Raw genomic sequence first — 27,229 nt, 5'->3', positions numbered from 1 at the left:
CAAAATAGCCCCGTAAACCGCCGACACTACCCCCTTCTCCAGTCCCCCTGTCGTCAGCACCTCCTCCAGCAATGTGGAAGCTGGCTCTACTGGGAAGCTCTGTGTCGCCTTTCTGGCAAAGTATCGAACCTGCCTGTATCTAAATATTTCCAACTGCTCCAGCCCATACTTCGCTCCCAGCCCTTCAATCCTGCAAAACGACCCTTAAGAAACAAATTTTTTAGTGTTTGGAATGATATCATCATTCCTTCACTGTCGCTGGGTCAAAATTTTTCTTTCAATAAACCCAGAATAATTGATTATAAAACAAAACTCAACAAATGCAAGAATTGTTTTACACACAATTGTATTATGGAAGTATAATTATCTAACCCCGTTAAAATTCCCCAGCATGGACCTGCATGCATATACAAACAAACAAAGGACAAACAGATAAGGACCTCTGCGGAGTTGGAAAGGTTAAGAGTTGGCTTGGAAAAAAAGGATAATATTTGCAGGGTTCTGACATTGTCAATCTGGAGCCTATGGGCAGGATCTTACCAAAAAATGGCAAGGTGTCACTCGCAGGATTTCTCTTGGGATTTTGAGACTCTTTGCCAAAATGAAGTGAGTGGGTGCAGCTTTATGCCATCACTCTGGAGGGGCAAGGCGTCTTAGAGCTGGGAACCGGCTCCAAACAGATGTGGCGCCATCTTTAAAGGACGCCCTGACCAGTCTAACGGTCCCCAGACCACATTATGGAGGGGGTTCTCTCCACCTCCCTCAACATTCATCGCCGGCAAACAACCCCCTCTCTCGACATTCATCGCTGGCATCCCCTCCTCAATGTCCGCTCATCCCTGCCCACCACACATATACGCACCCCCCCCCCCACTCATGGGCTCCCACTAGGGTCAACCCCTAGCACAGGTTGGCACTGCCAACCTAAGAGTGCCAACCTGTGCCAACCTAAGAGTGCCAACCTGTGACAAGGGACAGTGCCAGAGCACTGCCTGGGCATGTCCCTCTACCCCCCCCCCCCAAGGGCTATACCTACCTCGGCACCCACAGAAGGATCCCATCGAATACCTCACTCCTGCCGAAACCTGTTGTAAATGACGCCAGCGCCCGGTGACTATTCCGTGAGGATCATAGAATCATAGAATTTACAATGCAGAAGGAGGCCATTTGGCCCTTTGAGTCTGCACTGGCCTTATTGTTTAGAGGAGGTGGGACTTGTGAGGGAGGGAGGCGGTCTTTGCACTATGGTCATATTTGTGTTTGTACTGTTTACTGTTATTATTATAAAATTATAAATGCCTTAATGAAATTTTTTTCAAAAAAGAAAGAGTCTGCACTGGCCTTTGGAAAGAGCACCCTACCTAAGCCCACACCTCCACCCTCTCCCCGTAACTCAGTAACCCCACCTAACCTTTTTTTGGACACTAAGGGCAATTTAGCACGGCCAATCCACCTAACCTGCACGTCTTTGGACTGTGGGAGGAAACCGGAGCACCCGGAGGAAACCCACGCAGACACGGGGAGAACGTGCAGACTCCGCACAGACAGTGACCCAAGCCGGGAATCAAACCTGGGACCCTGACGCTGTGAAGCAACCGTGTTAACCACTGTGCTGCCGTGCCGCCCAAAAGTATCTGAAGTCGCCTTTATAGAAAAGGTTTGCGGCAGCAGTTTCACTTCTCTGCGAACATTGATGAACCTGTTACTGATTTCTTGAAACTTTACCTAAAACCCGACTCTGGTGGGATTCAAACCCACAACCTTTGAATGCCTCATCATGACAATGACTAGAAGTCCAACACGCTATCCGTTGCGCAGTGAAGGTCTGGAGAGGATTCCTGGGCTCCTGTGCAGCGATTCGCACCTCTCCATCGGAGAGGGGAGGTGGAAATTCCAAAAGCCAATCACTCCGGGGAGAATCGGGTTTCTCGATTCATTCTGGATTTTGAGCCCGTGCCAAGTTTCTCACGGACAGAGAATGTGGGCTCATGTTATGAGCCAGGGTTTAGAGAACTCCAAAGTATATCATGGAGATCACCTGACCCACGACTTTTACTAGATTGTGGTATGGGGAGCACACGGCCCACTCTACAGGTGTGGTACAGCAGAAATCGAAAAGTATATTTTTAATGTTTATTCTATGAACTCAGTTAACCTTTTTAAAACATACAGTGAACATCTTAGCAACCATCAATTCAAATATAACCCCGAAGAACACAACACTCTAAGTAATCCTTAAACTTTCCTTTTAACATCCATAAGACAAAAACCCTTTTTACAGAAGCACATCAGGTTTAAATTCTCGACTGAGAGCAGTTATCACTCTGAATTCACCAAATGATCTAGAGATAGTCTTTAGATGGCAGAGCGATCAAAATGACACCTTCTTTGGCTGGCTGCAACTCCAACACTAAAACAAAACTAAAAAACACAGACACACCCAAGCTTTTCCTCAAGGCGAAACTAAAAAGCAGAGCCAGAGCTCAGCTCCACCCACACTCTGACATCACTGCAGTAACATGAGCAGCCAAACATTTCTTAAAGTGACATTCTCATGACACTCAAAATCGCACCCCCCCCCCCCCCCCCCACCCTGTGTGCAGACAGATTGCTGGAACTTGTACAGGCTGGGGAGTTCTCGCCAAGGGAGCTTCGGCTTGGAGAAGATAGCGGCCGGATAAATCCAGGGTTTCCCAAGGACGGACACATTCCATGGAGATGAGGAAGCCCAGTTAGATATCTCAGGCAAGATAAGGAGAATGCGAATTGGGCAGCTTTTTATTTCTCAGTTCAGTCCCAAGTGAATTTAAAAAAACAAGTTTATAATTCTTTTACACAGCAGTTAGGAATGCAGCGTACATTAAGCTCACACGGAAAATCCACGTGTACCTAGAGGGTGGGAAAGGTCAAAGTTCTGTTGCTGCATGGAAGAATGGTCCTGATCATTACTAACAATGATGTGGAGATGCCGGCGTTGGACTGGGGTGAGCACAGTACGAAGTCTTACAACACCAGGTTAAAGTCCAACAGGTTTGTTTCGATGTCACCAGCTTTCGGAGCGCTGCTCCTTCCTCAGGTGAACATTACTAACAATGGCACAGATCATAACCCAGTTAAAGAATGAAAAATCCCTTTTGATGTAGCCTTGCACATTACATAGAATAAGACAAATGGTACGGTGCAACAAATATTGCCTTTTGACCGAAAGCCCATGCCTTTGGGCCTACATCTGTGCAGAGATAGAGAGCTGCATTTGATATGGTTATAAATACGCTGGGTCGAAAGGATAGGGGGTGTGGGGAGCTGGTTGGAGCACTGCTAGTTTTTGACAGATATGCTTCTTTCTATTTATCCAGGGAGCTGGTTTTGCAGCTGGTTTACCAGACATTGGGTCTATTCTGAGGGAAATGGGAGACCAGTCATATTGCTTGCAGTCTCCTCTACTGCTGCAATGGTTGAATAACGTATCCAAGTTGAAGCCCGAAGCAGGCATTAAGCCCCTTAACAATGTCACTTTAATGTCTCTACATGATAAAGGAACAGAATTTAACTGACACAGAGTGGGACAAGTGGAACGGGAGAGTTCCTGGCGACCACCTCCCACTATTCTCTGATCCATACCCCCTCCTGGAACCTACCTCAGGACTGCTACTCTCATGGTCTGAGGGCGGCACAGTAGCACAGTGGTTAGCACTGTTGCTTCACAGCACCAGGGTCCCAGGTTCGATTCCCCGCTGGGTCACTGTCTGCGCGGAGTCTGCACGTTCTCCCCGTGTCTGCGTGGGTTTCCTCCGGGTGCTCCGGTTTCCTCCCACAAGTCCCGAAAGACGTGCTGTTAGGTGAATTGGACATTCTGAATTCTCCCTCAGTGTACACGAACAGGCGCCGGAGTGTGGCGACTAGGGGATTTTCACAGTAACTTCATTGCAGTGTTAATGTAAGCCTACTCGTGACACTAAAGATTATTATTAAAATCATTTTTCTGGTGGGAAGCAGAACAATATAGTGCAATTGAATGATCATGTGATTGAGGTTTCCAGGAGGGCCCACCTTCAGGCTGACCTGGGCCTTTCTGTCAGACACGTTCTTCTTGCACCAAATCTGGGTCCAAATGCTGTGACTATCCTCTTCCCGAGTGATGATGCACTTTGAGACATTCTGTATGGCGACATATAAATACAAGTTTGTGCTTTTCAACCAGTACCATCCATCTGGCTTGGCTCAATTCCTTCAGGGCTGTAATATTTAAATGATAACTCTCACTCCTGTCCTCTCAATCCAGGACAGTTGGTAGGATTTTGCAAGCCCAGGCCTGGTGGTGGTGGTGGTGGTGGGGGGGTGGGGGGTGGGGAGTGGGGGAGTGGGGGGGGGGAGGGAGGGAGGAGGGGGGGGAGGGGAGGAGGGGAGGAGAGGGGGAGGAGAGAGGGGGAGGGGGGGAGGGGGGAGGGGGAGGGGGGGAGAGGAGGGGAGGAGAAGAGGGGGGAGAGGAGGGGGGAGAGGAGGGGTGGGAGAGGAGGGGATGGGAGAGGAGGGGGGGAGAGGAGGGGGGGGAGAGGAGGGGGGAGGGGGGAGGGGAGGGGGGGGAGGGGGAGGGGAGGGGGGAGAGGAGGGGGGAAGGAGGGGGGAGAGGGGAGGGGGGAGGGAGGGGAGGGGGGGAGGGGGGAGGGGAGGGGGTAGAGGAGGGGGGGAGGAGGGGGGAGAGGGGAGGGGGGGAGGAGGGGAGGGGGGAGGGGGGGAGGGGGGAGGGAGGGGAGGGGAGGGGGGAGGGGGGGAGGGGAGGGGGGAGGGAGGGGAGGGGGAGGGGGAGGGGAGGGGGAGGGGAGGGGGGAAGGGGGGGAGGGGAGGGGGGAGGGGGGGGAGGGGAGGGGGGAGGGGAGGGAGGGGGAGAGGGAGGGGGAGAGGGGGGAGGGAGGGGGAGAGGGGGGAGAGGAGGGGGGGGAGAGGGGGGGAGAGAGGAGGGGGGGAGAGGAGGGGAGTGAGAGGAGGGGGGGAGGAGGAGGGGGGAGGAGGAGGGGGGGAGGAGGAGGGGGGAGGAGGGGGAGGAGGAGGGGGGGAGGAGGAGGGGGAGGAGGAGGGGGGGAGGAGGGGGAGGAGGGAGGGGGGGGAGGAGGAGGGGGAGGGGGGGGGAGGAGGAGGGGGGGAGGGGGAGGGGGGAGGGGGAGGGAGGGGGGAGGGGGGGAGGAGGAGGGAGGGGGAGGGGGGGGGGAGGAGGAGGGAGAGGGGGTGAGGAGGAGGGAGGGGGGGGTGAGGAGGAGGAGGGAGGGGGGGAGGAGGAGGGAGGGGGGGGAGGAGGAGGGAGGGGGGGGGGGGAATGTAATGCAACATGAATCCAAGGTCGGGTTGAGGCCGTACTCATGTGTGCGGAACTTGGCTATAAGTTTATGTTCAGCGATTCTGCGTTGTCGCGCATCCTGAAGGCCGCCTTAGAGAATGCTTACCGGAGATCAGAGGCTGAATGCCCTTGACTGCTAAAGTGTTCCCCGATTTGAGACAATTCACACCTCTTTAACTTGAGGTTACCCTATCTCTGGATCTGTAAAGACTTAATTACCTGCAAATGCTCGCATTCAAAGCATTGTCTTGCATCTTTGACTTTGTCCTGTATATATGTTTCTGGAACCTACCTCGTCATTCACCTGAGGAAGGAGCAGTGCTCCAAAAGCTAGTGACATTTGAAACAACAACCTGTTGGACTTTAACCTGGTGTTGTAAGACTTCTTACTGTCCTACGTTTGAGTCAGCAGTGAGAGTTTCGGTCGGAGTCAGAGAGAAAGTTGTTCACGAGTATTCTGGACAGAAAAAGCTGCAATGAGAGCACAGGTTGACTTTGAGCCCAGTTTTTAGAATTGTATGGAGTACAACGGTATGCAAGGCATTCAAAAAATCCCGTTTAGCTACCCCACCCTCGAACATCATTTATTTAGCCTGAGGGCCAGCCGTGTTTAGTAGGCAGTGTGAAAAGACAATGGCCGTAATTGTTTGCATTGGATCCATCTGCGTTGAAACACTGATTTATACTTCTAAATTTAAATGCCGTCTGTTCAGTGGTGGCCCAGTTCATGAGCAAATGCTGCAGGCTGGTGGGTCAAATTTCAATAAACAACAAATGCCAAGCGTCGATGCCAAGCCTGCCATGCCTTCCTGTTTTGTGAAGGGGGAAAGAAAACCGCTCGAGGTATTCTTTGCGTCCACAGAGACACCGTTGTTGCCAGAGGATTGGTGCTCCCAATGTCTGGCAGGTGACATGCCAGCCCCTTGCCACTGTAAACGCTGCGCCAGCCTGTGATTCCTGGGCTCGGGTACATCGCATGGTCCATCATGTCGAGCGACAGCTGGCGAGAACTGTATTTGCTGCCATTTTTTTTTTAACATTTTTCTTTTTTGTGGAAGAGAGGAAATTAAACCTGCAAAGGCCAGAATTGGCAGCCTGCTTCCATCAGCCACCTTTCCTGTAGAATGGAGGTGGAGCCTCTGGCCTTTTTCGTCTGCTTGAACTGCTGATGTGGTTTGATTCTGGGAATATGAAAGAGCGTTGTTTCATCCTTTACAAGCCGAATCCTTTTATATCCCAGAACTCCAATCCTTTTTTTTGGCATCTGCGCAACCTAAATTTATGGATCAATCTTGTCGGTGCCTGATTCTGTGAGCTTTTAGAAATACAGCCTGCTTGAGCCCCTGAAACAGTAAAGTTGCATCTGTAATGAAGTCATGTTGTAATTACAGTCAGTCAATGATCTCTGGCTTGGCAACAAACTATGAATCACCTGGCTTGAGCTGAGGACATGCAGGTAATAAAAGGCAAGTCTGTTGTCATTAAGACCCCATTTTGGCAGTTTACACAGGATGTCTTTTAGACTTAATCCCTTTCTTTACAACAAAAAACGCTTACACAGAGATTGCTGATGATCACTGGGGAACTGGGAGTTACTGGGGAATAAATGTGTGAAAATGCCGCAGTGAAGAGGGAATGCTGTAACCTCTGTATCCTTGGTGTCCGTCAGTTCTTTCAGTGTATTCCATTGGACGGGAAACCTTCTCAAAGCTGTCAACATTTGCAGTGAGATCTATGATCACAAAGCATGAGGCAGAATACAAATCCATTTAGAACAAAGAACAAAGAAAAGTACAGCACAGGAACAGGCCCTTAGGCCCTCCAAGCCCGTGCCGACCATGCTGCCCGACTAAACTACAATCTTCTACACTTCCTGGGTCCGTATCCCTCTATTCCCATCCTATTCATGTATTTGTCAAGATGCCCCTTAAATGTCACTATCGTCCCTGCTTCCACCACCTCCTCCGGCAGCGGGTTCCAGGCACCCACTACCCTCTGCGTAAAAAACTTGCCTCGTACAGCTACTCTAAACCTCGCCCCTCTCACCTTAAACCTATGCCCCCTAGTAATTGACCCCTCTACCCCGGGGAAAAGCCTCTGACTATCCACTCTGTCTATGCCCCTCATAATTTTGTAGACCTCTATCAGGTCGTCCCTCAACCTCCTTCGTTCCAGTGAGAACAAACCAAGTTTATTCAACCGTTCCTCATAGCTAATGCCCTCCATACCAGGCAACATTCTGGTAAATCTCTTCTGCACCCTCTCTAAAGCCTCCACATGGTAGTGTGGCGACCAGAATTGAACACTATACTCCAAGTGTGGCCTAACTAAGGTTCGAGACAGCTGCAACATGACTTGCCAATTCTTATACTCAATGCCCCGGCCAATGAAGGCAAGCATGCCGTATGCCTTCTTGACTACCTTCTCCACCTGTGTTGCCCCTTTCAGTGACCTGTGGACCTGTACTCCTAGATCTCTTTGACTTTCAATACTCTTGAGGGTTCTACCATTCACTGAATATTCCCTCCCTGCATTAGACCTTCCAAAATGCATTACCTCACATTTGTCCGGATTAAACTCCACCTGCCATCTCTCCGCCCAAGTCTCCAAACAAGCTAAATCCTGCTGTATCCTCTGACAGTCCTCATCGCTATCCGCAATTCCACCAACCTTTGTGTCGTCTGCAAACTTACTAATCAGACCAGTTACATTTTCCTCCAAATCATTTATATATACTACAAACAGCAAAGGTCCCAGCACTGATCCCTGTGGAACACCACTGGTCACAGCCCTCCAATTAGAAAAGCATCCTTCCATTGCTACTCTCTGCCTTCTATGACCTAGCCAGTTCTGTATCCACCTTGCCAGCTCACCCCTGATCCCGTGTGACTTCACCTTTTGTACTAGTCTACCATGAGGGACCTTGTCAAAGGCCTTACTGAAGTCCATATAGACAACATCCACTGCCCTACCTGCATCAATCATCTTAGTGACCTCCTCGAAAAACTCTATCAAGTTAGTGAGACACGACCTCCCCTTCACAAAACCATGCTGCCTCTCACTAATACTTCCATTTGCTTCCAAATGGGAGTAGATCCTGTCTCGAAGAATTCTCTCCAGTAATTTCCCTACCACTGAAGTAAGGCTCACCGGCCTGTAGTTCCCTGGATTATCCTTGCTACCCTTTTTAAACAGAGGAACAACATTGTCTATTCGCCAGTCCTCCGGGACATCACCTGAAGACAGTGAGGATCCAAAGATTTCTGTCAAGGCCTCAGCAATTTCCTCTCCAGCCTCCTTCAGTATTCTGGGGTAGATCCCATCAGGCCCTGGAGACTTATCTACCTTAATATTTTTTAAGACACCCAACACCTCGTCTTTTTGGATCTCAATGTGACCCAGGCTATCTACACACCCTTCTCCAGGCTCAACATCTACCAATTTCTTCTCTTTGGTGAATACTGATGCAAAGTATTCATTTAGTACCTCGCCCATTTCCTCTGGCTCCACACATAGATTCCCTTGCCTATCCTTCAGTGGGCCAACCCTTTCCCTGGCTACCCTCTTGCTTTTTATGTATGTGTAAAAAGCCTTGGGATTTTCCTTAATCCTATTTGCCAATGACTTTTTGTGACCCCCTTCTAGCCTTCCTGACTTCTTGCTACGTTCCTTTCTACTTTCCTTATATTCTACACAGGCTTCGGCCGTTCCCAGCCTTTTAGCCCTGACGAATGCCTCCTTTTTTTTTTTGACGAGGCCTACAATATCTCTAGTTATCCAAGGTTCCCGAAAATTGCTGTATTTATCCTTCTTCCTCACAGGAACATGCCGGTCCTGAATTCCTTTCAACTGACACTTGAAAGCCTCCCACATGTCAGATGTTGATTTGCCCTCAAACATCCGCCCCCAATCTAGGTTCTTCAGTCCCCGCCTAATATTGTTATAATTAGCCTTCCCCCAATTTAGCACATTCACCCTAGGACCACTCTTATCCTTGTCCACCAGCACTTTAAAACTTACTGAATTGTCACTGTTACCGAAATGCTCCCCTACTGAAACATCTACCACCTGGCTGGGCTCATTCCCCAATACCAGGTCTAGTACCGCCCCTTCCCTAGTTGGACTGTCCACATATTGTTTTAAGAAGCCCTCCTGGATGCTCCTTACAAACTCCGCCCCATCTAAGTCCCTGGCACTAAGTGAGTCCCAGTCAATATTGGGGAAGTTGAAGTCTCCCATCACCACAACCCTGTTGTTTTTACTCTTTTCCAAAATCTGTCTACCTATCTGCTCCTCTATCTCCCGCTGGCTGTTGGGAGGCCTGTAGTAAACCCCCAACATTGTGACTGCACCCTTCTTATTCCTGATCTCTACCCATATAGCCTCACTGCCCTCTGAGGTGTCCTCCCGCAGTACAGCTGTGATATTCTCCCGAACCAGTAGCGCAACTCTGCCTCCCCTTTTACATCCCCCTCTATCCCGCCTGAAACATCTAAATCCTGGAACGTTTAGCTGCCAATCCTGCCCTTCCCTCAACCAGGTCTCTGTAATGGCAACAACATCATAGTTCCAAGTACTAATCCAAGCTCTAAGTTCATCTGCCTTACCCGTAATACTTCTTGCATTAAAACATATGCACTTCAGGCCACCAGACCCGCTGTGTTCAGCAACTTCTCCCTGTCTGCTCTGCCTCAGAGCCCCACTGTCCCTATTCCCTAGTTCTCCCTCAATTCTCTCACCTTCTGACCTATTGCTCCTGTGCCCACCCCCCTGCCATACTAGTTTAAACCCTCCCGTGTGACACTAGCAAACCTCGCGGCCAGGATATTTATGCCTCTCCAGTTTAGATGCAACCCGTCCTTCCTATATAGGTCACACCTGCCCCGGAAGAGCTCCCAGTGTTCCAGATAACGGAAACCCTCCCTCCTACACCAGCTGTTTAGCCACATGTTTAGCTGCTCTATCTTCCTATTTCTAGCCTCACTGGCACGTGGCACAGGGAGTAATCCTGAGGTCCTGTCTTTTAACTTTCTGCCTAGCTCCCTGAACTCCTGCTGCAGGACCTCATGCCCCTTCCTGCCTATGTCGTTAGTACCAATATGTACAACGACCTCTGCCTGTTTGCCCTCCCCCTTCAGGATGCTCTCTACCCGTTCGGAGACATCCTAGACCCTGGCACCAGGGAGGCAACATACCATCCTGGAGTCTCTTTCATGTCCACAGGAGCGCCTATCTGTGCCCCTGACTATAGAGTCCCCTATTACTATTGCTCTTCTGCGCTTTGACCCTCCCTTCTGAACATCAGAGCCAGCTGTGGTGCCACTGCTCTGGCTGCTGTTGTTTTCCCCTGATAGGCTATCCCGTCCGACAGTATCCAAAGGGGTATACCTGTTCAAGAGGGGGACAACCACAGGGGATTCCTGCACTGACTGCCTGCCCTTTCTGGTGGTCACCCATTTCTCTGCCTGCACCTTGGGTGTGACCACATTTACATAACTGCGATCTATGACGCTTTCCGCCACCTGCATGCTCCTAAGTGCATCCAATTGCTGCTCCAACCGAACCATGCGGTCTGTGAGGAGCTCCAGTTGGGTGCACTTTCTGCAGATGAAGCCATCCGGGACGCTGGAAGCCTCCCGGACCTGCCACATTGCACAGTCAGAGCACTGCACCCCTCTAACTGACATTGTGTCAATTAATTAAAATTAAAAGTTTAAAAAAAATTTTTTTAATGCATGAGTGAGGAAAAATGGGGGATACGACTAACCCGAAATAAGCTAGTCATTTCCCTTGTGAGTGAGAGTTGACAGGTTTGCAATGAACAGAAATGATCGAAGATGTCCAAACCAGAATCATGTGTAATAGCAATGTGTCCAAGTTGCAAATTAAGCTAGTTATATAACGGCAGGAAACCATTACGTACCAAGACGTTCTCTGCAAATTCCTGATTTTAACATTGGACTGGTAAAAATCAAGCATTGAAGTGAGACTGAAAGAATTCTCTGGAGGATTCATTTAGTCCCTATGTTCTAGAATCTCCTCACAGGGGTGGCATGGCGGCGCAGTGGTTAGCACTGCTGCCGACGGCACTGAGGTCCCGGGCTCGATCCCGGCTCCGGGTCACTGTCCGTGCAGAGTTTGCACATTCTCCCCATGTCTGCGTGGGTTTCACCCCACAACCTAAAAGATGTGCAGGTTAGGTGGATTGGCCACGCTAAATTGCCCCTTAATTGGAAAGAAAATTTGGTACTCTAAATAAAAAAAAAATAGAATTTCCTCAAAATGAATTACACCTGTGGCTGCCTCACTAATAGAAATGTGTGTCGACAGTGAGCGTTGCATGTGGAGCTCCTGAGTCTGCTCATATTTGCACTGTGAAAGGTGTAAACTTGGTCTTTTGGCTAAGATCACGCATAGGATCAAGCCCGAGATCAGGTGTAATGCCTGTTCCTGTCAGCTTGGATGTAGCATTGTGAGGACCATGAATTGGATTCAATTTGAATTTGAATTGGTTTTTGGAGCAAGCGAGGAGATGGATTAAAGGGCTTTCCCTGTCCACTCTGCACCTTGGTTTTGTAACTCTGAGATAGAAATAACTTTCTCTTTTCAAATCAAGTATAAACAGCTGGACTAAATTCTCCAGCAGAGACTAAGCGGTGGAGTGGGCAGGGGGTGGGGGAACAACAGGTCATAGATGAAACAGCGCTGGGCTCTTTCACTTTGTTGACTACATGAGGCAACATTTTTCTTTCTCTTCTGAGAGAAGTAATAGAACATGAGGAAATCTATATCTTAGACTGCCTATGTATTCAGGAGACTGCTGTCTGGGTGTTTTCTGCAAAAAAAGTCACCGTTTCATGTACACAAGGCTTTAACCTCCCATTTCCCCACCAGCAGAGCGGACTAGATGGGATGCCAGGCTGTGACTGCACGCTGGCGTGTATCTCTCCAGCTGCACAGTTGAGTTTTTATTCCAGATTTTGAGCCACTTTGAAAAAGAAAATCCAGGGGGCGTGGTTTATGCCATCGCTGTGGCAGCTGGGGTCTGATCGAGCCGGCAAGGCCAGTTCCACAGAGACCAGAGAGCGTCCAATCAGCACAGAAAACAAACCTCCCCCAGTTGCCCACCCCCACAGACACAGGGGACCCCCCCCCCCCCAAGCATCGCGGGCTCTTCACAGCCCCCCCCCCCACCCACCTCACCACCATCAGCATCGTGGGCACCTCCCCCCAAACAAACATTACGCGAGCCCTGCCCCCAATGGGGTTCCCCATAGGGCCCGCCCCTGGCACTGCCCCCGGAACAGGGGTGGCACTGCCTGGTTGGCACTGTGGCCGTGCCGACTGGCAGTGACAGCTTGTGCTGGGGCAGTGCCTGGGCATTGCCCAGGCATGTATCCCCCTCTTCCTTTGTGCCCCTGGGGCAACCCCCTTGACTGATTGCCATTTTTCCAAACCTGTTGTAAACCGTGCCGACGTGACATCATGTTGGCGAGGTCGGAATATTCATTGAGGTGGAATCATGTGGTGGTGGTGGAGGATACAGGGATCTCACTGGATATCAACCTGGTATTCAGAACATGTCCCCTCCCATCGAGACAATACTTCTAAATTATATCTGTTGAGAAATCTGACTTCTGATGCATCACCTGCACCCAGCGAGCAGCAGACCCGAACCCATCCAGTCGAAGCGCACAAAATAATAATTATTATTATTAAAGCAACTCGCACAGCTAACGTTTCGCCCTGTACTCAGTTTATGGGTGACTCTACACTATGGTTACTATGTCCTTCATACTAATAACTAGCTTCTGCAACAACGCCAGACTTGCCTCAGTTACTTTATTTTCTGGCAAGACAAATTGGCACACCATTACACGCCAAAGACAGGCCACCAGAGTGGGCATGTCCACCGTTAAACCTTCACCCTCTTTGAGGCGTAGGCTGCAGACTCAGAGGCGCTCACGCTTCTCCAGTTAACTCCTGCATTTCTAAGAGAGTGGGAAACTCCTGCAGGTCTGTGATTAAAATATGAAAATAGACAATTGACTGCATTTGTGACCATGGACTCTGGCTTTAACTGCCAGCGTACAGGTTTCTTGTGTCATCTGAAACATTCTGGATTTAACAAGGTGAGCAGATAGGAGGGACTGACAGAGCTGACCAATTGACAGTGTGGAAAACATGTTAAACACTGAGATCTAAGAGTCGGGGGGCGATTCTCCGATATGGCGGCCAAGTGTTTGCGCCGTCGTGAACGCCGTCGCGTTTCACGATGGCGCGAACAGGGCCCGGGCACGACCTATTCTGGCCCCCACAGGGGGCCAGCACAGCGCTGGAGCGGTTCACGCCGCTCCAGCCTCCGTACGCGTCGCCAAATGGGCGCTGCGCCAACCCGCGCATGCGCAATTGGGGCAGCTCAATCCTGCGCATGCGCAGAGAACTCCTTACGCGCGCCGGCCCGACCCAACATGGGGTCAGTGTTCAGGGGCCGGCCGCGGAGGAATGTAGGCCCGGGGGGGGGGGGGGGGGGAGAGGCCGGCCCGCAAAACGGTGGGCTCCGATTGCGGGCCAGACACCTTCAGGGCCCCCCCTCCCCCCCCGGTGAAGGAGCCCCCCCCCCCCCCCGAGCGTTCCCGCAGAGTTCCCGCCGGCAGCGACCAGGGGTGAACGGCGCCGGCGGGATTCTGTCGTGTCGGAGCGGCCGCTCGGCCCATCCGGGCCGGAGAATCGGCGGCCCCGCCGATCCCAGCGGCCCGCGGCCGGCGCCGCACCTCGGAGAATCGCGCGCCGGCGTCGGGGGCGTCGTGGCGCGGTTGCTCCGAGTCTCCGGCCCGCCGCGGGGCTCGGAGAATCGGCCACTATATCTTTGTCTGGTGAAAGGCAATTTTACTCAGAGTGTACATTCTCTGTTTTGAAGGTGCTTTCAAGTACTTTGGAGACCATTTTGACAATTCTCATATACCCGGTTGCTGCATTAAGTTAAAGTGGACGGGATTGCGGGTAGTGTCTGGAGATGGATCGAAAGCTGGTTAGCAGACAGGAAGCAAAGGGCGCCATTCGCTGCTCCCCCGGCACATGTTTCTCGACGTGCGGCATTCACCGGCGGCGGGATTCTATTTAATGTAATAATATAATGTAATAATCTTTTATTGTCACAAGTAGGCTTACATTAACACGGCAATGAAGTTACTGTGAAAATCCCCCAGTCGCCACATTCCGCTGCCTGTTCGGGTACACAGAGGGAGAATTCAGAATGTCCAATTCACCTAACAAGCACGTCTTTCGGGGCCTGTGGGAGGAAACCGGAGCACCCGGAGGAAACCCACGCAGACACGGGGAGAACGTGCAGACTCCGCACAGACAGTGACCCAAGCTGGGAATCGAACCTGGGACCCGGGAGCTGTGAAGCCACAGTGCTAACCACTGTGCTACCGTGCTGCCCGATTTTCCTGCAAATCGTCAATGGGATTTCCCATTGTAACCACCGCATGCCCCCACGAAACCTGCTGGCGAGATAAGTGAATTGAAACAACCAGAAACAAGCAGAGAATTCCGGCCCAACTGTTGGAATAAATGTTTCTTTTTCCGATTGGCAGCAGTGGGGCATCGCAGGGATCTGTGCAAGGACCACTACTGTTCACATTATATGTTGGTGATTTGGTTCCTACAGATTGGAGGGTAGCGAATGTAACCCTGCTATTCAAAAAGAGAAGAAAACAGGGAACCAAAGACTAGTGAGCCTAACGTCGGGAAGTTGCTGGAGTCCATTCTCTACCCCGGAGTGCAGTGGATGGCGGAACGCTGAACAAATGCAAGGAGGAGATCGATCGGGTTTTAATCAGTAGCAGGGTGGAGGGTTCTGGAGAACAGGCAGGAAGGTGGGGACGTGGCCAAGATGAGATCAGCTATGATTGTCTCGAATGGCGGAGCGGACTCGAGGAGCTGAATTGACTACTCCTGCTCCTCGTTCTTATGTTCTTATGTTTAATGACATATTTACAATATTGTTGTATTTTGCTGGGATTTCTGGGTTATTTTGATGGTAGTTGTGATCGAGTTTGGTTGAGTTTTCTAATGTATTAAGATGGGAGTTTATGAAATAATGTGACTACATCGCTAGTATATTGCGATGGAGCACATGTTTGATGCGGTTCACAATTTCAGTCCGTGGAGCGTCTGCGATTAATTTATGATTGGTAAATGTTAAAATGATGCCGACCAAAGGTTTTACAGAGAAACGCAAAGAATGCATGATGGGGAAATTCACATCAGGCCTGTGCCAGGGTTTCGACTGCACACGAACGTCCTCCGACATGACTTCACCTAACCCGATCAGCACAACCTTCTGTTCATTTCTCCCCTGTGAGTTCTTACCTCGCTTGTTGCAATCTGGAATGCCAGTTGCTGATAGGGGCTGTTTAGCACACTGGGCTAAATCGCTGGCTTTGAAAGCAGACCAAGGCAGGCCAGCAGCACGGTTCAATTCCCCTACCAGCCTCCCCGAACAGGCGCCGGAATGTGGCGACTAGGGGCTTTTCACAGTAACTTCATTGAAGCCTACTTGTGATAATAAGCAATTTTCATTTCATTTCATTCCAGAGACCAAAGAATTTTGGAAAATGACCACCAATGGATCTATTATTTCTAGGGCCACTTCCTTAAGTACTCTGGGATGAAGATTACCAGGCCCTGGATTTTTATCTGCCTCCATTCCATTAACTTGATACATATGATAGAATTGGAGCCAAATAAGAGCCAGGACACTCACTGAGAGGGCTGCTGGGATGCTGAAGATGTGATTCAGGCACCAGGGCTGATCTGGGGTTTGAGTATGGAGCAGCGAGGATGTCCAGAGTGATCGTGTTACCCTGCAACCAGCACCACGGGGAGAGCTGGGACAGCAAGAGGATTTAGGCGAGGATACGCTGCATCTTCAGAGGAGAAGGAGGAGCAACAGGAGGAGGAGAAGCTGGATGTAGCCAGGGTTCCTGCAGCTCCCCCCCCCCCCCCCAACTCAGTGTTGCCTGGGAAGGATTTGTACGGACATGATTCAGCTGATCCACGGCCCTGCTGCCAATGCTGAACACACTGGGCAATCCCCTCCCCCTCTAACACAAATAATAGTCAGTAATCCAGCACTCCCCCGACACCCTTGCTCTTGTCTCGCAGCTGATGGCCAGTTGGGAGGTGAGCAGGACGTGTCTGAACGATAAAGATAAAAATATGTATTATGCTGCAGAAATGTAGGCAATAAAAGTCATAAATGAGCACACTTTCAAACACATCCAAGTGATTTCCCCTGAGAAATCATAAAATCTTTCTCTTACTTCCCCTGTGGTGTGCCACTCCCTCACCTCAGGGAGAAATGCTTGTTCCTTGCTCCAAGGACTCAAATACCTGCGCTGCTATCATCAGCGATCTGGAGCCTTGGGAATATTCCAACGAAACTTCCCCACCTGCACCTGAGCCTTTGGGGCAGGAGGTAGCATGTGGAGGCCTGACTGAGAGGGCTGGGGGGAAGGGGGGGGGCACACATATGAAAGGGGAGAGGAGTGGGAGTACTTTCATCAGAGTCTCATTTCTGTGCATCCTTTCTCCATTTTTCCTCTCATGTACCACCTAAACCTCCCCACGCACTGGAGAGCACTTTGCTGCCTTTGAGTGAGGTCATGGATAGCCAGCTGGGCTTTCCCCCATCCTATTTGTAGATACCATGGGTGAGGAACTGCATACACTCAGTTGCTCCATGGAGGTGGACTTTAGTGCAAAGGTGTGAGACATCAGGAGACTCATGTAGAGATGGACTCCTGCAACCTCTCTCCAGTCGTGCGAGTATGTATAAAGTCGCCGTAGTCCCAAATGACCACAGGCTGCTTTCCCGTTGAGAGGGAGAGGTGACTGGTGGTGATTTAACCTGAGGGTCACCACGCCTCAGGCGAGGGGCAAGGTGGAGAAGGTGGGGCCTTCATGAATAACCACAGCCAGTACGGGAATTGAACCTGCGCTGCTGTCTTTGGGCTGCATCAGAAACCAGCTGTCTAGCCAACTGAGCTAAACCGCCCCCCCCCCCCCCCCACAGGCGTGCACCCCCCCCCCCCCCAGAAAGAGTAACCGAACCACTTTTTCTGCTGCTGCTTCAGAATAGTCCTCTTCATCAATAATGCTAATGACTGAGCGCAGACTCAATGTTCAGTTAAGCAGAGCTTGGAGGATCCTTGACCGATTCTGTAACCAGGGAGACATTCGTCACCGTGCATTCTCCACTCTGGCGTCCCATCTTCTCCAGCTGTCAGAGGAAAATAACTGGAGAGGCCACATCAACTTGTCACGCTCCCCCACCCCCCACCCCCCCCCCCCCCCCCCCCCCCCCCCCCCCCAACTGTAATGTCTCCCTCTCCCTGGCGATCTGTGCACTCTGTAAAATATAAAGATTTATGAGTTTGAGAAATGGACTGCATGGAGTGACTGGAAGGAGCAGCATGTGCGCAGGGTGATGGTGAGGGCTGAGTGTGAGTTAACAAAAAGATGAAGCAGGAAGGAGCTGCGCTCCGAAAGCTAGTGATTCGAAACAAACCTGTTGGACTTTAACCTGGTGTTGTAAGGCTTCTTTACTGTGCCCACCCCAGTCCAACGCCGGCATCTCCACATCAAAAAGATGAAAGTGAGTGTCAATGGTGGCAGGAGAAGGCTTGGGCCTTCGGAGTGAAGGACTCGGCACTTGAGTAGAGAGTACCATTTACCTTTCCTGTCTTGACGAGGTAATTGAACATCTTGCGGCACTCGATCCATGAATGAGGGCATACACTCCTGCTGCTCGCCACCTCAGTCACTTCCAGCCATGCCTGCTTGACTTCAGAGGCTGACCCCTCCCTCTCATCAGATGGAAACAATATTTCTCTGTGGGTCCTTATAGCTTGCGGCATGTCCTCCAGGGATGTTGCAGGGACTTGGAGGGGGGGGGGGGGGGGATAGCTTCCCACGTTGAGAATGATCAGTAAAGTTGCTGTATCTCTCTCTCTTACGGGATGGCACGGTAGCACAGTGGTTAGCACTGTTGCTTCACAGTGCCAAGGTCCCTGGATTCGATTCCCGGCTTAGGTTTCTATCTGTGTGGAGTCTGCATGTTCTCCCCGTGTCTGCTTGAGTTTCCTCCGGGTGCTCCGGTTTCCTCCCGAAAGACGGGCTTGTTAGGTGAATGGGGACATTCTGAATTCTCCCTCTGTGCCGGAGTGTGGGCAATTAGGGGATTTTCACAGTAACTTCATAGCAGTGTTAGTGTAAGCCTACTTGTGACAATAATAACGATTATTATTATTATTATTATTATTAAGAATGGAATTATTCTGTCACCCCATTGGGTACCTTTTAATACTGAAGTTTGACCAATGTAGGTTGTAATCACGCACTCATCTCCAATTGGTCAGGAAGTGAAGAATCAGGGAGCTGTGGCTCTGTTAAAGAACCTTGGCAAAACCCCCTGCTGCTAATCACCCCGCTGGGAGCAGTCCAAACATTAAAATTCAACCTAACTCCTATTAGGAGTAAAGGTTCCCAGGTCAGGTCAGTAAAGGTAATAGTTGAGGCTGAGAAATCTGTCAATAAAAGTGAATGGAATTCCCATGTTTTCATCTCAATATAATATAGAATATAAAAGCCATGAGGGCAATGAAGACCTCATCTTGTGCGCACGATTTCTCTTCATGCATTCATGGGATGTGGGCCTCGCTGGTTAGGCCAGCATCTATTGCCCATCCCTAATTGCCCCTTTAGAGGGTGGTGGTGAGCTGCCTTCTTGAACCTCCACAGTCCGTGTGGTGTAGGTACACCCACAGTGCTGTTACGGAGGGAGGTACATGCTACTTGTCAGCCCAAGCCTGGATATGGTCCAGGTCTTGCTGCATTTGGACGTGGACTGCTTCAGTGTCTGAGGAGCGGTGAATGGTGCTGAACATTGTGCAGTCATCAGCGAACATTCCCGCATCTGACATTATAATCAAGAACGATGCAGATTTCAGGGTGATGGGAGAGAAGTATTTAAAATGGTGAAAGTATGCGACAGGGTAGATGGAAGGCTTACATAGAAGGCTCACGACAGCTTCCATTTCTAGTCGTGAGGAGTCAAGAATGAAAGGCCATTGATACAGGAATAGCTTGAGAATATTTGGAAAAGAGCAGGAGAAACTCCTTTGTGAGAGTGTAGCATTCCAGAGTCAACAGGCAGGACACAAACCAGGACAAGGTTAAATATTACATCGAATAGACAGAAGAAGTAAAAAGATTTGTATTAATACGGGAACAAAGGAGCTCAAGTGGAGGTAAACACTGGCATGAACTGCTTGGTGGTATAGACTGTTTCTCTGCTGCAGCTTCTTAATATTTCTATGTATTTTGATAATCATTTCTGGTGTATTGACCTATGATCTTGGTTTGCCTGCAGTGAACTTGAGAAATGTCTACACATAGCTCCAGTGACATCAAGCCTCCCTGCATGCCGAGGAACGGACTAGTCAAGATTCCAGCCCAGTCCAATGGATTAGGGTCAGCCAGTATAACCAAAGGAACCCCAGCCGCTAAAAACCGACTGTGCCAGTCCTCTTCTATTCCAACAGTGCTCCCACCACCTCTAACTACCCACAGTGAACTGGCTTCATTGGCACAGGCAGCGCACGTGCCTTCCTCATCCCCGTGCGGAGTGACTGACACTATTCCATTGGTGGAACCGAGCTCCAACAAGACCCTGCCAAGTACATGCCCGCCATCAGGCTCCAAAAGAAAACTATCCATCTCTTCAATGGAAGGACAGTTGCCCATTCTGGATGAGAAGATCATCAGCCGGCTGTTCTGGTACTTTTCCTCTTGCGAGAGATGTGTTTTGGCACAGGTGTGTAAAGTATGGAGAAAGGTCCTGTATCAGGTCAAGTTCTGGGAAGGCATCACGCCCATTCTTCATGCAAAGGAGCTGTACAATATCCTTCTCAATGGAGAAAAGGAGTTTGTCAATCTGCAAGGATTTGCCATCCGTGGCTTCGATTCTTTCTGCCTGATTGGAGTCTCCGACCTTGACATTTGCGAGTTTATAGATAACTACCCTCTGTCCAAGAAAGGTGTGAGGTCTGTGAGCCTGAAACGATCAACCATCACGGATGCAGGACTTGAGGTGAGATGGCAATATTCCTATAATTACCGACCCTTGTTGCTATGTGGTAAACCTTCCCCCAACTTTCTCACCAATGCAGACTGAGATTCTCATTTAGTGTCATAGATGTTTACAGCGTGGAAACAGGCCCTTCGGCCCAGCTGGTCCATGCCGCCCAGTTTCTATCACTAACCTAGTCCTACTTGCCTTCAGACATTTCCTTCAGTTAAGCCGCCAATGCACCATGTAAATCATTATACCGAAAATACACAGTAACTACACATCACAGGTAATCGCCAGGTTCCCATCTCCTTGAATATTGGTGCCTTATCCATTTGATTCTGACTTGTGTTGCAGTTGGTTTGGGGGGTTGGGGGGGGGGGGGGGCGTGGTGTGGTGGTTGGGAGGGAGGGGTGAAAAGCACGTTTCTAAGAGATACACACAATGGATAAAAACGCTAAAACATTACTCATGGCCAAAGCATTTATTCCTGTTTGCAGTAAGTCCGTTTATTGTCTAATTGATTCTTCTCTGCTCTGGAGTCGTTTGGGGAAATTACGTTTCAAACAACAGGCCTCCCCCACCATGACACACGCACTGAAGATGCTGACAGGGCCTTTGCCGCAGCCCAGTGCTCAGAGCAAACATTCCGACAATATTTTTAGCTCCCGGTTTTAATTCCAGGCTTGGGATGAGTGATCTGTAGCCAAAAACAGACGCAGGATATTTTAACTCTGAGGCTTCTAATAAACAGACTGGCAGGTTTCCCACTGAACCCGAAACACATCCGCTTCCGGGGAGCTATTTCCCACGGATCAGCCAGGCATCTATTTGAAGCAGGAATGAGCCTCCTAAAGAGAGGTTGGTTCCCCTGCGGCTGCTTTCATCTCCAAGGCCCTGGAAAAAGATCCTTCTTGGCACCCAGCCACAGCCACAGGAGCCTCCGTGAACTAACATGTGGAAGGGAGTGTACCCCCCTGCAATACCAGGGCAGTTGCCAAAAACTGCATCCACACAACATGGAGAGAGAGAGTTCAGAGGCCATGAGCTCCAGGATTGTCATTCCCAGGACCTGGTCACAGCGGACGGAGCACGTCACTGACCTACAGGAGTATCGAGAGTGAGTACTACTTTCCATTTACCCTGCACACTCTCCACAGCACATGGCAGCAATCCTTTACACCCCTCTCCTAACACTACCAAACACTCTTCGCCCTTCAGGAGAGGGTCACACACCAACACACTCTCCCATACACGCACTCGCCTCGTCCTCCTTCACACCATGAACAACCTTCTTCCTCTCAATGGCTGGACCTCGGACAATCACCAACTTCAATCATTTTTGTTCCTTTAAAATTTAGTGTACCCAATTATTTTTTTTGTCCAATTAAGGGGCAATTTAGCGTGGCCAATCCACCTAGCCTGCACATCTTTGGGTTGTGGGGGTGAGACCCACGCAAACACGGGGAGAATGTGCAAACTCCACACGGACAGTGGTCCCGGGTCCTCAGCGCCGTGAGGCAGCAGTGCTAACCACTGCGCCACCGTGCCGTCCTTCATCAACTTCAATCATGATCCCTTCCTGACATCTCACACTGCAAACCAACACCATCTTATCCTGTTTACCCCTTACGTCTCTGCGCAGTCCTGTATCTCTTCATTCTCCTGTTCATTGGCCGCTCGTCACCTCTCCCTCCCTCTCTCTGTCTCTCTCTGCAGGAACAAATGGTCTTGAGGGCAAGACTAGGGGAGGACCAGTGACTTAATGATCCTGCAGCAGCAATCTGTGGAAATGGTGGGGCTGGTGGAGTTTTATGCAATGGGTATATCGATGTCTGGAGTTTCACTGGACAGGGTAACTGTAAATTACTTGTACCTCCTTCATTAAGCCCTGGAGAAATACATATTGAATCGACTTCAACACATTAATTTACAGATTGAATGTGCATGTTTGCTGCACCTGTGTGATCTCCCAATGTCATCCTAAGTATTGTCCCCTTTCTCTTTCCTCCAGGTCCTCCTCAATAGCCAGAACCCACTCAGGTGACACTTCAGAGGAGGCAAATCATCCTGAAAAAGCAACTCCATGCACTTCACCCCACCCAATCAGCAACAGAGATTGGCACGCTACCTGGGTTAGAGAGTGAGTTAGGGCGGTCTGTATGTGCTGATGCATCTATCGTTAATGCCCATAAATGGGTAGTAGTGGCAGGAACAGTCCAAGAGACACCTTGCTGGACTGTGAGGTCGTCTCCTGGTTCTGCATCGAAAAGAAAACTGCTTGCCTCATTCGAGGTTGAAGGTCCTGCCAAGGGATTTCACCTCTGCGGCTGAACATGTGGAGAACTCTGCTTCTGACCTTAGTGGTGCCATTATAAATGGCAACAGCACTTGGCAATCTAACCAGAGCAGTAGACGCCCCGGCCTTTGCCTCCCTGACCGCTCGCCGGAGACTCCTGCTCGGCTGGCAATCAGCAGTGACACCCAAGGCCAGGGACTGGCTGTCCAATTTGGCGGAATCCCTCAAATTGGAGGAAATAAAATTTGCCATCAGGGGGTTGAAAGAAGGCTTCCATAATACATGGAGGCAATCCACCAGCCTCTTCGAGGACCTGTTCGTGAGCAGCAACAAAGGGGTGGAAGGGGATAACAGGGAGGAGGGGGGGAGCCGAGCTAGACAGAGGAAAAGAAGGGGGGGAAGGAGGCAACAACCAGAATATAAAGTATACAAGTACAGAGGGATTAAAGGGTTCTGAGAGAGGAGAAAAAAGACACTGATATTGCCACGGCAACGCTTGGGCTACATTTTTGTTGCCTTGATCGCGCCCCTAGCATGTTTTCATACAATGGGGTAGGATGTATATAGTTAACGGTGTGGTTGTCGTAGCTGATCATTTGGATTTTACTGTTAATTTGCCTTGGGCCCCTATGTATGTTTCCTGTGCTTTGTTATCTTTTCTCTTTGTTATAAATACAAATTAAAATCAATAAAAAATACTTTTTTTTTAAAAGAAGCGCATGGCCACCTCCCGAGACAGTGAATCCAGGCCCACTCAGCATGTTTGCATGTTGTGCATTTACTGTGGAAACTCAAGTGACTGCCTTGTAGATTATGGAGCCAAGTCCGCACTCCACCTTGGCTAGGTAGGCTTTTGTCTTGCAACGGCAAACACCCATCTTGGAGACGTCGGTGAAAAAATTAGACAGGGGTCACGAGGCCATTCACCTTCTGTACCGCTCCCTCCCACAGGTAAGTAGCAGTAATGACGTCATCCCCATAGGAGGGACAGCGAGATAATGGGAGTGGGGCGTGTTGCTGTTCTCTGTCAACATGTCTGACCCCCTCGCCACGCCACCCCTCCATCAATACCCAACGCTGCACCAGAGAGCCAGTCCGGCCAGACTGCCCTGGCAGAAGTCAACGTGCTGGCAGCAGCAGCTGTGCCCTCTCGGGCTCGATCAACCAGGAACCAATGGCTATGAGCTTCTCAAAGGCCCCCAGCTGCGCAACAGCAACCTTGCACCAGCTTTGATAAAGCCATTATAGTATGGAATGCAGAGAGAGGAAATTGTCTATTGAGAAAAGCACTATAGGCTGAGGACTTCAGTGTCAAACGATGTGAGTTCAATCTTCAGTTTGTAAATAAATTCAACCTCTTTTTCACAATTGGAACGTTGGTATATGGCCTGATTTCATTGCATCTCGTTAGTTTGCATGATCAGGGTGGCACTGTTACATAGCTGGGCAGGGTGGTTTGACAATTGTTTCAAACAGAATGAAGAAAGTAGTGAAGAATTGATAATGCAGAGGGTTATTTTTGTTGCACCTTTCAGATAAGGGGATTGAGCAGGTCAACAAAAGCACTGAGAGATTAGCTGCTCCCAGGCCTCTGGCTGACAGGTGTTACATAGAACATACAGTGCAGAAGGAGGCCATTCGGCCCATTGAGTCTGCACCGACCCACTTCAGTAATAAAAGCAAATTACTGCGGATGGAGGAACATCTCATCTTCCGGTTAGGCACACTACAGCCTTCCGGCCTGAACATCGAATTCAACAACTTCAGATGGTCAGCTCTACCCCACCCCGACCCATTTGTTTTCATTTCATTTTAACTGTCTTTTACCATTTCTTTCTTTCTTAATATATTTTTTAATCCCTCCCCCCACCAGTCTTATCCACCTTTCTCCTCTTTGCTCCCCTTCCCCTCCCCCACATCTACAGTTCATCCTCTGATGTTAGTTTCCCTGCTGTTTGACCTTTCACATCTTTTGTCCTCTCTGGGGACTGCCATTAGCAATCTTTCCCCTTGGTTTCTGTGGCCATTAGCACCCGGTTTCCCTGGGTTTCTGTGGCTATGACTCATCTTTCATTCTCACTCCACAGTATAAATATTTCCCACTTTCTCTGTCTGTTAGCTTTGACAAAGGGTCATCTGGACTCAAAACGTGAGCTCTTTTCTCTCCCTACAGATGCTGCCAGACCTGCTGAGATTGTCCAGCATTTTCTCTTCCGACCCACTTAAGCCCTCATTTCCACCCTATCCCCCTGAACAATTAACCCCTCCTAACCTTTTTGGACACTAAGGGCAATTTATCATGACCAATCCACCTAACCTGCACATCTTTGGACTGTGTGAGGAAACCGGAGCACCTGGAGAAAACCCACGCAGACATGGGGAGAACGTGCAGACTCCGTACAGACAGTGACAGGATTGATTAATGATTTCATAGTTAGGGATCCTCTCGGAAGGAGCGATCACAATATGGTGGAATTTATAATACAGATGGAGGGTGAGAAGGTAAAATCAAACACTAGTGTTTTGTGCTTAAACAAAGGAGATTACAACGGGATGAGAGAAGAGCTAGCGAAGGTAGACTGGGAGCAAATACTTCATGGTGAAACAGTTGAGGAGAACCTTCCAAGTGATTTTTCACAGTGCTCAGCAAAGGTTTATACCAAAAAAAAGGAAAGACTGTAGAAAGAGGGAAAATCGACCGTGGATATCTAAGGAAATAAGAGAGAGTATCAAATTGAAGGAAAAAGCATACAAAGTGGCAAAGGTTAGTGGGAGACTAGAGGACTGGGAAATCTTTAGCGGGCAACAGAAAGCTACTAAAAAGCTATAAAGAAGAGAAAGATAGATTATGAGAGTAAACTTGCTCAGAATATAAAAACAGATAGTAAAGGTTTCTACAAATATATAAAACAAAAAAGAGTGGCTAAGGTAAATATTGGTCCTTTAGAGGATGAGAAGGGTGATTTAATAATGGGAGATGAGGAAATGGCTGAGGAACTGAACAGGTTTTTTGGGTCGGTCTTCACAGTGGGAGACACAAATAACATGCCAGTGACTGATGAAATGAGACAATGACAGGTGAGGACCTTGAGATGATTGTTATCACTAAGGAGGTAGTGATGGGCAAGCTAATGGGGCTAAAAGTAGACAGGTCTCCTGGCCCTGATGGAATGTATCCCAGAGTGCTAAAAGAGATGGCTAGGGAAATTTTAAATGCACTAGTGATCATTTACCAAAATTCACTAGACTCTGGGGTGGTCCTGGTGGATTGGAAATTAGCAAACGTGACACCACTGTTTAAAAAAAGAGGTAGGCAGAAAGCGGGTAATTATAGGCCAGTTAGCTTAACTTCGGTAGTAGGGAAGATGCTGGAATCTATCATCAAGGAAGAAATAGCGAGGCACCTGGATGGAAATTGGCCCATTGGGCAGACACAGCAGGTCGTGCCTAACTAATTTAGCGGAATTGTTTGAGGACATTACCAGTGCGGTAAATAACAGGGAGCCAATGGATGTGGTATATCTGGAATTACAGAAAGCCTTTGACAAGGTGCCACACAAAAGGTTGCTGCATAAGATAAAGAAGCATGGCATTAAGGGTAAAGTAGTAGCATGGATAGAGGATTGGTTAATTAATAGAAAGTAAAGAGTGGGGATTAATCAGTGTTTCTCTGGTTGGCAATCAGTAGCTAGTGGTGTCCCTCAGGGATCAGTGTTGGGCCCACAACTGTTCACAATTTACATTGATGATTTGGAGTTGGGGACCAAAGGCAATGTGTCCAAGTTTGCAGGCGACACTAAAATAAGTGGTAAAGCAAAAAGTGCAGAGGATACTGGAAGTCTGCAGAGGGATTTGGATAGGTTAAGTGAATGGGCTAGGGTCAGGCAGATGGAATACAATGTTGACAAATGTGAGGTTATCCATTTTGGTAGGAATAACAGCAAAAGGGATTATTATTTAAATGATAAAATATTAAAACATGCTGCTGTGCAGAGAGACCTGGGTGTGCTAGTGCATGATTTGCAAAAAGTTGGTTTACAGGTGCAACAGGTGATTAAGAAGGCGAATGGAATTTTGCCTTTCATTGCTAGAGGGATGGAGTTTAAGACTAGGGAGGTCATGCTGCAATTGTATGAGGAGTTAGTGAAGCCACACCTGGAGTATTGCGTTCAGTTTTGGTTCCTTACCTGAGAAAGGACATACTGGCGCTGGAGGGTGTGCAGAGGAGATTCACTAGGTTAATCCCAGAGCTGAAGGGGTTGGATTACGAGGAGAGGTTGAGTAGACTGGGACTGTATTCGTTGGAATTTAGAAGGATGCGGGGAGATCTTATAGAAACATATAAAATTCTGAAGGGAATAGATAGGATAGATGCGGGCAGGTTGTTTCCATTGGCGGGTGAAAGCAGAACTAGGGGGCATAGCCTCAAAATAAGGGGAAGTAGATTTAGGACTGAGTT

General features: G+C 49.4%; 1 protein-coding gene across 7 annotated transcripts in view; it reads left to right on the top strand.

Moving 5' to 3' along the window:
- Positions 1-27,229, top strand: part of fbxl16 (F-box and leucine-rich repeat protein 16) — a 300,505-nt gene that overhangs the window by 125,167 nt on the left and 148,109 nt on the right. For all 7 annotated transcript variants that reach the window (XM_072481747.1, XM_072481743.1, XM_072481748.1 and 4 more), the window contains one exon: positions 19,773-20,492. In XM_072481747.1, the coding sequence (XP_072337848.1) occupies positions 19,785-20,492 (708 nt within the window). In that variant the 5' untranslated portion in view covers positions 19,773-19,784. The remainder of the gene's footprint in view (positions 1-19,772; positions 20,493-27,229) is intronic.

Source organism: Scyliorhinus torazame, chromosome 17 (assembly GCF_047496885.1).
Source record: "Scyliorhinus torazame isolate Kashiwa2021f chromosome 17, sScyTor2.1, whole genome shotgun sequence".
NCBI lineage: Eukaryota > Metazoa > Chordata > Chondrichthyes > Carcharhiniformes > Scyliorhinidae > Scyliorhinus > Scyliorhinus torazame.
The sequence above is the reverse complement of the archived record's forward strand: the minus strand, read 5'-3'. Positions and strand labels throughout refer to the sequence as shown.